We start from the raw sequence: 12424 nt of genomic DNA, 5'->3' as shown, positions 1-12424 counted from the left end.
AATTGGCTGAGTGTTTGAAAGAAAAAAACACGCTCGTATCATGTGCCTCTCTGACAGTAGCGTCTGTCCCTAAAAGTCTCCCCGTGTCTCTCACGACTGCATCAATTTGGGAGTTTCATAGAACCATAGCATGGGAGGGCATCATCCAGTCCAGCCTCTGCCACTCGGGCATTCCTGAGAGATGGTGCCCCTCCAGCCGAGGGAGCCCTCCCCCCACAATCTCTCTAATCCTAATCCTACCCTGGCCTTTGTTTTTCCTTGCCAGTTGCCTTTAGTGAAATGCTTCCTCAAGCCATTTTCTGCCCAACATTTCAATTTATCAAGATCCTTCTGAAATCAATCCTCCCGGGTAGGATTGTCTCCTTCCAATATTTGCATCACTGCTGAACTTGGATATCCTGTTTCCTAACCATTTTCTCAAGTCATGTGTTGTATAAATGTAATTTCAGGGCCCACCGTTCCCCCTCTGCCCTCCCCTCTCCCTGGATAGCTTTGACCCTCACTAGTTATGACTGTCCCACCGGCTCTGCCCGTCTCATGATTGCAGCCCCCTGGCCCACATTTCACCCCCTTCTTTGAACCTCCTGGCCACTTAGTCACAGGCTTTGCTGAAGACAAGGTATCTTCCATCAGTCACATTCTGCTTGGTCAGCTGAGGTCAGCCTTTCAAAAAAGGAGATCAGGTTGAGCTTGGAATATTTTATTCCCAAGTAATCCATGTTGCATCTTACCAAGCAGCTCATTCTTTTCCAAGTGCTCAGGGGGAAAAAAATCGTATTTCATAACCTTTTCCAAAATTTTGCCTGACGTTGGTTGCATCAGGAATAATGGAATAATGGATGGAAACTGAACAAGGAGAGATTCAACCTGGAAATAAGGAGAAATTTCCTGACAGTGAGAACAATCAACCCATGGAACAGAAGTTGCCTTTGGAAGTTGTGGAAGCTTCATCACTGGAGGCTTTCAAGGGGAGACTGGACTGCCATCTGTCAGAAATGGTGGAGGGTCTGCTTGGCAGAGGGTTGGACTAGATGACCTACAAGGTCCCTTCCAACTCTTTTCACCTGTATCTGCATGCTGACTGGTTTGTGGTTGCCCAGGCCCTCTTTTCCCCCTTTTTGAAGAGGAGACCAAAACTGACCATTCTCCATTCTCTGGCATTATTCTAATCCTCCATGATTTCTTGGAGATGACGTCCTGCTGGCAACTCTTTCAAGATTCATCGATCTCATCCTGAAGACTTCAACTTGCTCGTGCCAGCCATTCCCCCACAACCCCTGTTGCTTCTCTCCACTGCCCCTTCCTTCAATTCTGCTTAGATCTTTCTGGACAAGGGCCCCCTCTGGAGAAGAGATGGAGGAACTCTGCCACCACTTCACCAACTCTGCCCATCACCATCCTGCTCTCCTCTGTTGCAGTGGCCCACCTGGCTCGGTCTGTTCAAGTCTGCCCAGGAGAATGAAGGAGTTACCTGAGCTGAAGCAAACCAAGATAACAGCTACAGTATTTAAAGCCTTTTGCCAGACCGAGGCGTTTGATGGGACCCAGAGTGGTCCACACCCCGTTCAGAGATTGCTTTGTGTTTTGGAAACTTGGGGGGTTCAGAACAGGCACATCACGGAGTTAGCCAGCTTTATCCTCACCAGAGATCTTGTGGGGCAGGTGGCCGAATGAACAGTGGTAAGCGAAGAGGCACCCTGGCCAGGTCAGAAGACTTGCCTCCCAATCCAGTCAGAGCGGCTGAATAAGATCAAGTCAGGAGGTGGAATTTACTGCCTTCTGGTGGGGAGCCAGCCAGCCAATTAAGCGAATTCACCAATTTGGGTTGATTTATGGTCATCTTAGCTGTGCCACTGAGCAGGGCATGATCAGCAGAAGGAAGGACCGTGATTTTGAGCAAAGGAAGATTCTGAGCAAAGGAAGAGAGCTCTGGGATCATCAGCCCATTCCTCTTGCAGCAACGTGTTTCTGACCCAACATTCGGCTGGGATTGACACGTGGATTGTCCCCAGTTGGGACAATGTCCTTTCTTTCTTGGAGTTACTTTCCCGGATTTTTATATCCTCCAATGGAAGAATTCCTCGCGATGCCTTCCTGTGCCCCGAACTCCTGATGAAACTGAAGCAGCGTGAATTCTCCGACATCACCAAGATGGCTTCTCCTGGAACCGGTTCTCCTTTTGATAACGTTTTGCCTGAGGAAGAGCCCTGTGGAGATGGTGGGAGCCGCTCCCTTTGTCTGTGGGTCTCGGGGGGCTTCAGAAGACCCTGCCTGGCCTGGACAGATGATGCCCCCCAAGAGCCATGATTGGAAACTTCACCTCTGAAACCTCTCAGCATCTCAGCCAACGGAAATGTTTTCTTCCGTGCTTATCGTCCTCCTCTTCCTCTTCTTCCTGGGAACAGACTAGCCATAAAGATGCTTTTAACGCAGTTAATTATTTATGTGGCTAGCAAAAATAGGCCCTGCAGCCATTCTTTGGAACACAAAGTGCTTGGGAAAACCTGAGCAGCCTCCAAGCTCTTTTAAACAGCCATGTTAGAGAGTCCTGCAGCGATCTGGCAGATGGGGGTGGGGGGTGTAGGCATTGCCCGTTTCTCTGAAGGGGGTCTTGAAAGGGGAGAAGGTGGGCATCCTTGCATCGCGCCTCCATGGCTGAGTAGAATCTCAGTTGGCCAAGTGCTGCTTCAGGTTTGCCCTTGTCGGATTCTGCTTGCCAGCAAGGTCTGTTTGTGGGGGAGGAGCAGTGTCGAGCCTTCTTTCTTGCTGCAGTTGTGGGAAATCAGCTTGGTCTCAGACAAGCCAGGATGAATTCACACGGTGGTCGCAATGGGCGACCGCAATGGAGGGGGACGCAGAGCCCCCAGCCTCGTCGGAGCCCCTCTGCTTTCAGAGTTGAGGCTCCTCATTAACCACTAGGATATATAGCTTGCAAGTCCTCCCATGTCTTGGTCACCTGGGGCTGTGAAGTCAAATCGATGTCAGGAGAAGCCGAGAAGAGAAACACCCCCCCCCCAAGCAGTGGGTAAAGAGCCAACCAGCAGTTCTGGAAGGTGCATGGATGGTGGCCACAGCACTTGGTTGCCCATAGAGCTCTTTGTGATGTGACTTGCAAAGCTTGATGGTGTGGGAAAGGAAGCAAGACTGGCTGCCCCGAGGCCAGATGAGCCTCCCCATTAAGGGACGGGCCCTTCGCTTTTGAGGGAGCTGCTGGTGCTCAGGGATCCCCGGCTGCTCCTTCCCTTCCCTTCCCTTCCCTTCCCTTCCCTTCCCTTCCCTTCCCTTCCCATTCCCTTCCCTTCCCTTCCCTTCCCTTCCCTTCCTCTTCCCCTTCCCCTTCCCTTCCCTTCCCTACCCTTCCCCCCTTCCCCTTCCCCTTCCCCTTCCCCTTCCCTTCCCTTCCCTTCCCTTCCCTTCCCTTCCCTTCCCCTTCCCCTTCCCCTTCCCCTTCCCTTCCCCTTCCCCTTCCCTTCCCTTCCCTACCCTTCCCTACCCTTCCCCCCTTCCCCTTCCCCTTCCCCTTCCCTTCCCTTCCCTTCCCTTCCCTACCCTTCCCCTTCCCCTTCCCCTTCCCTTCCCCTGCCCTTCCCTTCCCCTTCCCCTTCCCCTTCCCTTCCCCTTCCCCTTCCCTTCCCTACCCTTCCCCCCTTCCCCTTCCCCTTCCCTTCCCTTCCCTTCCCTTCCCTACCCTTCCCCCCTTCCCCTTCCCCTTCCCCTTCCCCTTCCCTTCCCTTCCCCTTCCCCTTCCCCTTCCCCTTCCCCTTCCCTTCCCCTTCCCCTTCCCTTCCCTTCCCTACCCTTCCCCCCTTCCCCTTCCCCTTCCCTTCCCTTCCCTTCCCTTCCCTACCCTTCCCCCCTTCCCCTTCCCCTTCCCTTCCCTTCCCTTCCCTACCCTTCCCCTTCCCCTTCCCCTTCCCTTCCCCTGCCCTGAGCCAGAGCAAGGCCTGTGGAGGGAGCTCAGCCCAGAACGACAGTCTAGTCAGAGGGGCACATCTGGGAAACGGGGGGCTGCCTTCCTGAGCTCTGCACTAGTGGCTCAGTGGAATGAGACTCTGAATTGTAAACTGGGACAGCCTTGGCAGCACCTTGATTTTGATGCAAATACACTGGGGTGCCCCATTTACAGCATGCTACCATGGCCTGCCTTGCAGGGTGGGTTTCTTCTGAGATGAATGCAAACCAGAGTATTATTGATTATATGAAGCACTTTGTTAAAATTGCTGGCGGTTTGTTTCAGAATGCTGTCTTCTTTCTGCTCCCTTCCGCCTTCCTTGCTCCTCCCCCTCCGTTTGCGCAGCTTTTTAGTTCTTTGAGACCCCTGAGACCTGCCTTATGTCTCTCATGTGTCCAACCAGGTGTTGCCTACCAACCCTGAGGAAAGCTGGCAGGTGTACAGTTCTGCTCAGGACAGTGAAGGACGATGCATCTGCACAGTGGTGGCACCTCAGCAGACGATGTGCTCACGGGATGCCAGAACAAAGCAGCTACGGCAGCTCCTGGAAAAGGTAACTTGGTATGGTGGCCCTGGAATGCCTCTTATCTCCCTCCCTCCCTCCCTCTCTCTCTCTCCCTCTCATCTACCTACCTACCTACCTACCTACCTACCTATCTATCTATCTGTCTGTCTGTCTGTCTGTCTACCTACTTACCTTCCTATCTTCCTACCTACCTACCTACCATTTACTTACCTACATGTCTTCTATCTATTATCTATCAATCTACCCTCTCTCATCTATCTATCTATCTATCTATCTATCTATCTATCTATCTATCTATCTATCATCTACCTATCTACCTACCATCTCTCTCATCTATCTATCTATCTATCCTACCATCTACCTACCAACTTGTCATCTATCAATCATCTACCTACCTACCTACCATCTCTCTCATCTCTCTCTCTCTGTCTCTCCCTATCTATCTACCAATCTACCTATCTACCTACCTATCATCCATCCATCTACCTACCTACCTACCATCTATCTAACTACCTATCATGCCTCTCTCCCTACCAACCTATCATCTATCTACCTACATATCTATCATATATATCTCTATCTCTATCTGTCTGTCTACCTTCCTTCCATCCATCCATCCATCCATCCATCCATCCATCTATCTACTATCTATCTATCTATCTTCTCTGTCATATCTATCCATCTATCTATCTATGCCTTCAATGGAGGGACCAAATTGCAGTTGCAAAGCTGAGTTGCAAAATGAATATGAATTAGGTGAAGAAGTGGGGGGGGGAGTCTGGGGGGGCTTTAAACTGCCAAAACAGAATTCGAATTCGATTTGGGGGCGTGGAATGAAGTGCTAGAAGTTTTAATGTATTTCAGGACTCTGATGATCAATGATGACTTTGGTTGATTTACTAGTAGAGTAAATTTAAGGTGTCCCACGTTTAAATCAAATGTTTTCATTGCTATTAAATTTAGTGGAATTATTTGCTAGGCTGCAGAATTTGAGACAGACTGCTTTGGGGGGGGGGGGGCTAAAGAGAGGGTACCTTTTATGGGCACCCTTTTCTTTATAACAGAGTATTGTTCAAAGCCCACTATGTTGTATCTCATTTCGCCACTTAAATTTTAGCTACAACATTTTAGGAAAATAATATTTTGATTTTTTTCCCCTTCCATATTTGGAATTTGACTCTTTTAGAGGAAAAAAAAACCCCGGTGCCTCTTGTTTGGCTACCTCTGTTATTGTGTGCCACACATGGGCATCTATTGGCGTTTCCAAATCTGCAGTTAGGAACCCAGGGTTGCAGGGTGCAAACTTTAAAATTTCTGAATAGTCAGGGAATAGTAAAGGTTTACCTTTTTTTCTTTATACATGAGGGACCACAAAAGGGGTAGATTGGTTGCTTTCAATTAATTTGTGTCCCTTGTTATGGTGATGAGAACCACAGAAAATATATTTGATGTTCAAGAGACTTGAATCTATACTGGCTAATTAAAACTGAAAAGATCAAAGCCAGTCTATTGTCCTAAATAAATCTTCTAGGAGAGGAAAGTATTAAACCTCCAATTGGCCCAAACCACTTCGCTCTTCATTAATTTAATGCTTGAACTTGTTCCACGCACACAGCTTCCAAAAAGGCCATGTGAGCAGCAACATTAAAATGCAAGGCTGTGCTCTTTGTTTTCTCAACTGACTTGAAAAGGTTGGGTTTGATATCATCAAACCGTAACAGAAAAAAGGATGATTTGTGGATTTCTGAGTATATATATATATATATTTTTATATCCATGTGATCTGTTTTTAATAGCCTCCGGTCCACAGAGATCAGAAGGATAATATTCGAGATCAAGGAATTCAATGTTTAATTGCTTCCATTGCACAGATTTTTATGAAATATCATCTCTCCACCTCCATTCCCCAAATTAATTAGATTCTGGCAACCGAACATATCATTATCCTTGGCATTTGGGATATAATCTGCCAGGTTTTGATGAATATGGTGATAGGTTTCTCCCTACCCCCAATCATAATGCATGAAGCAATTTAACACCTTAGATGTTTTCCAGTAACAAAGCTTCAAATCTTGCTTGCTGGACCGTGGACTGTTTAAAGCAGTGCTCCTCAACCTTGGTCACTTGAGGATGGGTGGATCTCAACTCTCAGGATTCCCCCGCAAGCATTCCACACATCTTCCAAGTGGCCAAGGCTGAGAAACCCTGGTTTAAAGGGGCTGCCATTACTTATGGTGGTCACGATAGTGTCTTCTGTTGCCAATATTCTGTAAATGGAATGCATATCGCAGGTCTGTGTTCTTGATGAGATCTGTAGCTGTGGCTAAACCAAGTCTTTCAGAGCTTTTCTAAACCTTCCTGAACAAAAGTGCAAGGAGGATACAATCAGAGTTATAAAATGTCTTCTCCTTTGTTCAGAGAGTTACTGCAGTTCCTGGGATTGGTAATCAGGGTAGCTCTCCCTTATTGCATTCTTTGACAAAGTGACTAAATTAATGGACCAGTGAAATGATGTGGAGTGAAAGGCATTTGACAGAGTAGACCACAGCCTTCTTGGTAAGCTAGAAAAATGTGGGATAGGCAGCATCACCACCAGATGGGTTCTTAACTGGCTGACCGACTGCACTCAATGGATAGTCCTCAATTGAAGTACATCTATATGGGGGGAAGCATGCAGTGGGGTACCCCGAGATTCTGTTTTACTCCTCAACATCTTCATAAACAATTTAGATCAGGGGATAGAAGGGGAACTCATCAAACTTGTAGACAAGACCAACTGGTGGGGGGGACGGGGCGGGGAGAGAACAGCCAACACTTGAGAAGACAGGCTCAAGATCCAGAATGATCTTGATGACAACAGTTCATTTAGTGACCATTCAATGTTACAATGCAGAATTTCAGGCTAATTGTGCCCACTGCTAGCGGTTCAATCATGACAGGATGAAGGTTGACTCAGCCTTCCGTCCTTCCGAGATCAGTAAAAGGAGGACCCAGATTGTTGGGGGCAATATATATAAAACCTATAAAACCACTTAGAGAGAGCTGTAAAGCACTGTGAAGCGGTATATAAGTCTAAGTCTATTGCTATCTATCTCTATGTCTGCCATCCATATCTATCTATCTATCTATCTATCTATCTATCTATCTATCTATCTATCTATCTATCTATCTATCTATCATGGTGGTGCAGTGGTTAGAATGCAGTATTGTAGGCTAACTCTGCTGACTGCCAACAGTTCGATTTTCACCAGCTCAAGACTAACTCAGCCTTCCATCCTTCTGAGGTCGGTCAAATGAGGACCCAGATGGTTTGGGGGTGGGGGGGGCTAGAGGCTGACTCTGTAAACCACTTAGAGATGTCTGTAAAGCACTGTGAAGTGGTATGTAAGTCTAAGGGCTATTGCAGAGGGCACTTTAACCTACCTTCATCTCTGGCCTTTTCGCAGCTCTGTATCGCCTCCCCCTTGGTGCCCCCCTTGCCCTTTGCCGTCTTCTTCCATTGATGCTGGCTCTTCCTGAGGTTTTGGGAAGGAGGCCCCACACCACCAGCAGTTCCCACATGAAGGGCCAGGCCGGGCACGCCACATCAGCAGCCAGAGGAGGGCATGAAGGATGGCAGGGAGGGCAGAGGGGAGGGTGCAGGGCAGCCAAAGGATGGGTGGCGGAGTTGAAGCAGAGGCAAGCACAGCAGGGCAGCAAAGTGTGAGGTCCTGGCCTATGGGTAGGGACTATGGGTAGTTCTCGTCTTACAACAACTCATTTAGTGACCATTCAAAGTTGCAATGGCACTGAAAAAAGTGACTTATGACCATTTTTCACACTTATGACTGCGGTAGTATCCCTATGGTCACGTGATCAAAATCCAGAGGCTTGGCAATGGGTTCAGATTTATGACGGTTGCAAGTCATGTGATTACCTTTTGACAAGCAAAGTCAATGGGGAAACCAGGTTCACATAACAGCTGGGTTACTAACTTAACAACTTCAGTGATTCACTTAACAACGGTGGCAAGAAAGGGTGTAAAATGGGGGAAAACTCAACAAATGTCTTACTTAACAGCCAAGCTTTTGTGGTCATAAGTCGAGGACTGCCTGTACTGAAACTGCCATCGCTAAGTGGCGTGATGTGATGTTACTGTTGCCCCGTCGCTTAGCGACAGAAATTCCTGTCCAGTTAAGTAGTCTTTAAGCAAGGACTACTTGAATATTCATTAATTCGGTCTGTTTCCACACTAGTGAGCGATGGTGTCTTTTGGCTTCCTGCGCCAGAGCCAGAGCCGTAGATCATGAATGAAGGCAGACTTTCTGTTGCTACATCAATCATCCATCATTTGTGTGGGAATGGCCTCTGATTGCCAGTGCATGATTAGGAGGCATTTCACGGCCTCTGTCGTGCACAAATGCTTTTCAGGATGGGAGAGGGAGGAAGGGAGGGAGGAAGGAAGGAAAGGAAGGAAGGAAGATGAGAATAGGAAGGAAGGAAGGAAGGAAGGAAGGAAGGAAGGAAGGAAGGAAGGAAGGAAGGAAGGAAGGAAGGGCTTGTAGTTTTTAAAGGAATCAGCTACCATTTCGTGTGCTATATCATCTACCTACCTACCTATCTATCTGCTTACCTATCATCTATCTATCTATCTATCTATCTATCTATCTATCTATCTATCTATCATCTGCCTACCTACCTACCTATCATCCATCCATCTGTCCGTCCATCCATCCATCCAGCCATCCATCTATCATCTATCTATCTATCATCTATCTACCTACCTACCTATCATCCATCCATCTATCCATCCTTCCATCCATCCATCCATCCATCCATCCATCCCTACATACCAACCTATCTACCTATCATCCATCCATCCGTCCGTCCGTCCATCCATCCATCCATCTATCATCTATCTATCTATCTATTATCTATCTACCTACCTACCTATCATCCATCCATCCATCCATCCATCCATCCCTACATACCAACCTACCTACCTATCATCCATCCATCCATCCATTCATCCATCCATCCATCCATCCATCCATCCATCCATCCATTCATATCTATCATCTGTCTGTCTGTCTGTCTGTCTGTCTGTCTGTCTGTCTGTCTATCTATCTATCTATCTATCTATCTATCTGTCCATCCGTCCGTCCGTCCGTCCGTCTGTCTATCTATCTATGCTGTGGAGGTGCAAGTGGTTAGAATGCAGTATTACAGGTTAATTCTGCCAATTGCCGGCAGTTCGATCCTGATGGGCTCAAGGTTGACTCAGCCTTCCATCCTTCTGAGGTGGGTAAAATGAGGACCCAGATAATTGGGGGCAAGAGGCTGACTCTGTAAACCGCTCAGACAGGGCTGTAAATCATAGTGAAGCGGTGTGTAAGTCTAAGTGCTGGTGCTACTGCTATTACCTGTACCTGCATGACCAATTGTGTGCCGGACAGACTCTGTCATGGAAAACGCTCTGCAAATCAAGGTTTGCCTTTGGAGATTGTTTGCTGCTGCACATTTCGCAGCAGGGAAAGGAGAGCAGAGTTTAGCCATGTTTCAGTGCTCTTTCTGAAGTGCCTATTCAGCATCTCGGTCTCCAGTTTGCAATACATCACAAAGAAAGGGGCAACCCTAGGCACGGATTTGCAGAGATCTGCATGTTCCGATGCGCAGGGCTGGATGCAAATTTATCGATAATTAGTATAGTTGAGAGAGAAACATTATCTGTCTTGCCACTGGGAAGAATTTCAGGCAGATGACCTTTCTACTGCTGTCCCCAGCTGCTTCTCCCGACTCCAGGATTCGCATCTTCGCACCCATCTTCACACTAATTACATCCTTGAATGAACTTGGTATTTTGCCTAATGATGCAGCTCCAGTTTTGAGTCATAGAATGTAAGACTTCGGAGGACTTCGTTGGTCATCTAGTCCAGCCCTTGTTCTGCACGGGATCCTCCTGGTGGGGCATCCCAGACAGGTGGCCATTCAGCCTCTGCTTAAACCCTCCAGTGAAGGTGGTTCAAACATCTCCCAAGAGCCTCCCATTGAGGAGCAGCTTTCATCCTTAGGATGGTCTTCTTGTACCCAACCCAACCCAACCCAACCCATTCCAATATGTTTCCAAGCGATCCTGACACATCTTTTATCTACATGATCATGGACACTTGTCTCACTGCAGTCTTCTTCTCTCCAGACTGAAGGTACCCAACACATCCAATTGTTCCTCTTCAGTTTTTTGTTCTATTCGCCCTCATCATCATTGCTTTTCTCTGGACGTGCTCCAATTTGCCAGTGTCTTTCCTAAAATGTAGAATGGGACACAGTATTCTAGGTGTGATCTGACCAATAGAATGCAGTACTGCAGGCTACTTCTGCTGACTGCTGGCTGCCAGCAGTTTGGCAGTTTGATTCTCACCAGGCTCAAGGTTGACTCAGCCTTCTGTCCTTCCGAGGTCGGTAAAATGAGGGCCCAGATTAGAGGGGACTGTAAAGCACCGTAAAGCAGTATATAAGTCTAAGTACTACTGTTTGGGAAGGGAGGGAGGGAGGAAGGAAGGAAGGAAGGAAGGAAAAGATGGAAGGAAGGAAGGAAGGAAGGAAGGAAGGAAGGAAGGAAGGAAGGAAGGAAGAGCTGTGGTGGCACAGTGGTTAGTTAGAATGCAGTATTGCGGACTTATTCTGCCAACAGCCAGCAGTTCGATTCTCACCAGCTCAAGGTTGACTCAGCCTTTCATCCTTCCGAGGTCAGAAAAATGAGGACCCAGATTGTTGGGGGCAATAGGCTGACTCTGTAAACTGCTTAGAGAGGTCTGTAAAACACTGTGAAGCGGTATATAAATTTAAATGCTATTGCTAATACAGAAAATAGATCTTTCTTGATTTTGACACCGTACTTCAGCTGAGGATTGCATTTGCTTTTTTTTACAGCGCCATTATCATTTTTAAAAAATTTATCTATTTAAACGTATTGGCCACCCAAAGCCATTTGCAACATTGAAAATTAGAGAAAACAAAAATAGCTAAAAGCATTAAACTGACAGATTTGAACCAGCGGTAGCTTCTGGGTAGCCTTCAAGGGCAGCCCCCCGTAGAGCACATTGCAATAACGCAATTAAGGTGAGGGGACCAGGTCATGAATGGCTGCCTAAAAGGCCTTCTGCCTCAGGAATGGGTGCAACTGGTACCCAAGATGAACCCTGTGCAAAGGCCTTCCTGGTTGCAGCTGCCCCCCTGCTTTTTGAACAGCAGCTGCAAGTCAAAAAGTACACATTAACAGAGATGGAAGGGACCTTGTAGGTCATCTAGTCCAAACCCCTGTCCAAGCAGGAGACCCTACATCATTTCTGTCAGATGGCAGTCTAGTCTCTCCTTGAAAGCTTCCAGTGATGAAGCTCCCGCAACTTCTGAAGGCAGCTTCTGTTCCATGGGTTATTTTTCTCACTGTCAGAAAATTTCTCCTTATTTCCAGGTTGAATCTCTCCTTGGTCAGCTTCCATCCATTGTTCCTTGTCTGGCCTTCAGGTGCTTTGGAGAATAGGTTGATCTCCTCCCCCCCTCTCTGTGGCAGCCCCTCAAATACTGGAAGACGCTATCCTATCTTCCCTGGTCCTTCTCTTCCCTAGACTAGCCATGCCCAGTTCCTGCAACCGTTCATCGTATCTTTTAGCCTCCAGTCCCCTCATCATCCCGGTTGCTCTTCTCTGCACTCTTTCTAGAGTCCTGACCTCTTTTTACCTTGCCAATTGATGTAAATGAAGCAGTTGACAGAGGGATAGACAGGTGGGTGGATTGGCATGTTGGCAGCAAAACATACACATGCCAACGATCGTCAGCAATCTGAGAAACGGACTCATCCATTCGATCCTAGATTTTCTAAGCTCTAGCCATGTTGGCGTATTTCAGGCCCATCAATCAAACTGCACTGCCTTTTGTGATCTGAGAGGCGTGTTGCTACTCTTTGAAGT

General features: G+C 47.5%; 1 protein-coding gene across 2 annotated transcripts in view; it reads left to right on the top strand.

The window, feature by feature from the left end:
• OLFM1 (olfactomedin 1) overlaps window positions 1–12424 on the top strand; it is a 50371-nt gene that overhangs the window by 24603 nt on the left and 13344 nt on the right. For both annotated transcript variants that reach the window (XM_070955664.1, XM_070955663.1), the window contains exon 2: window positions 4356–4505. In XM_070955664.1, the coding sequence (XP_070811765.1) occupies window positions 4356–4505 (150 nt within the window). The remainder of the gene's footprint in view (window positions 1–4355; window positions 4506–12424) is intronic.

Source organism: Pituophis catenifer, unplaced genomic scaffold, assembly GCF_029215685.1.
Source record: "Pituophis catenifer annectens isolate HBS135680 unplaced genomic scaffold, rPitCat1.0.hap2 SCAF_17, whole genome shotgun sequence".
In the NCBI taxonomy this organism is placed as follows: domain Eukaryota; kingdom Metazoa; phylum Chordata; class Lepidosauria; order Squamata; family Colubridae; genus Pituophis; species Pituophis catenifer.
This window is presented reverse-complemented; position numbering and strand designations above follow the sequence as displayed.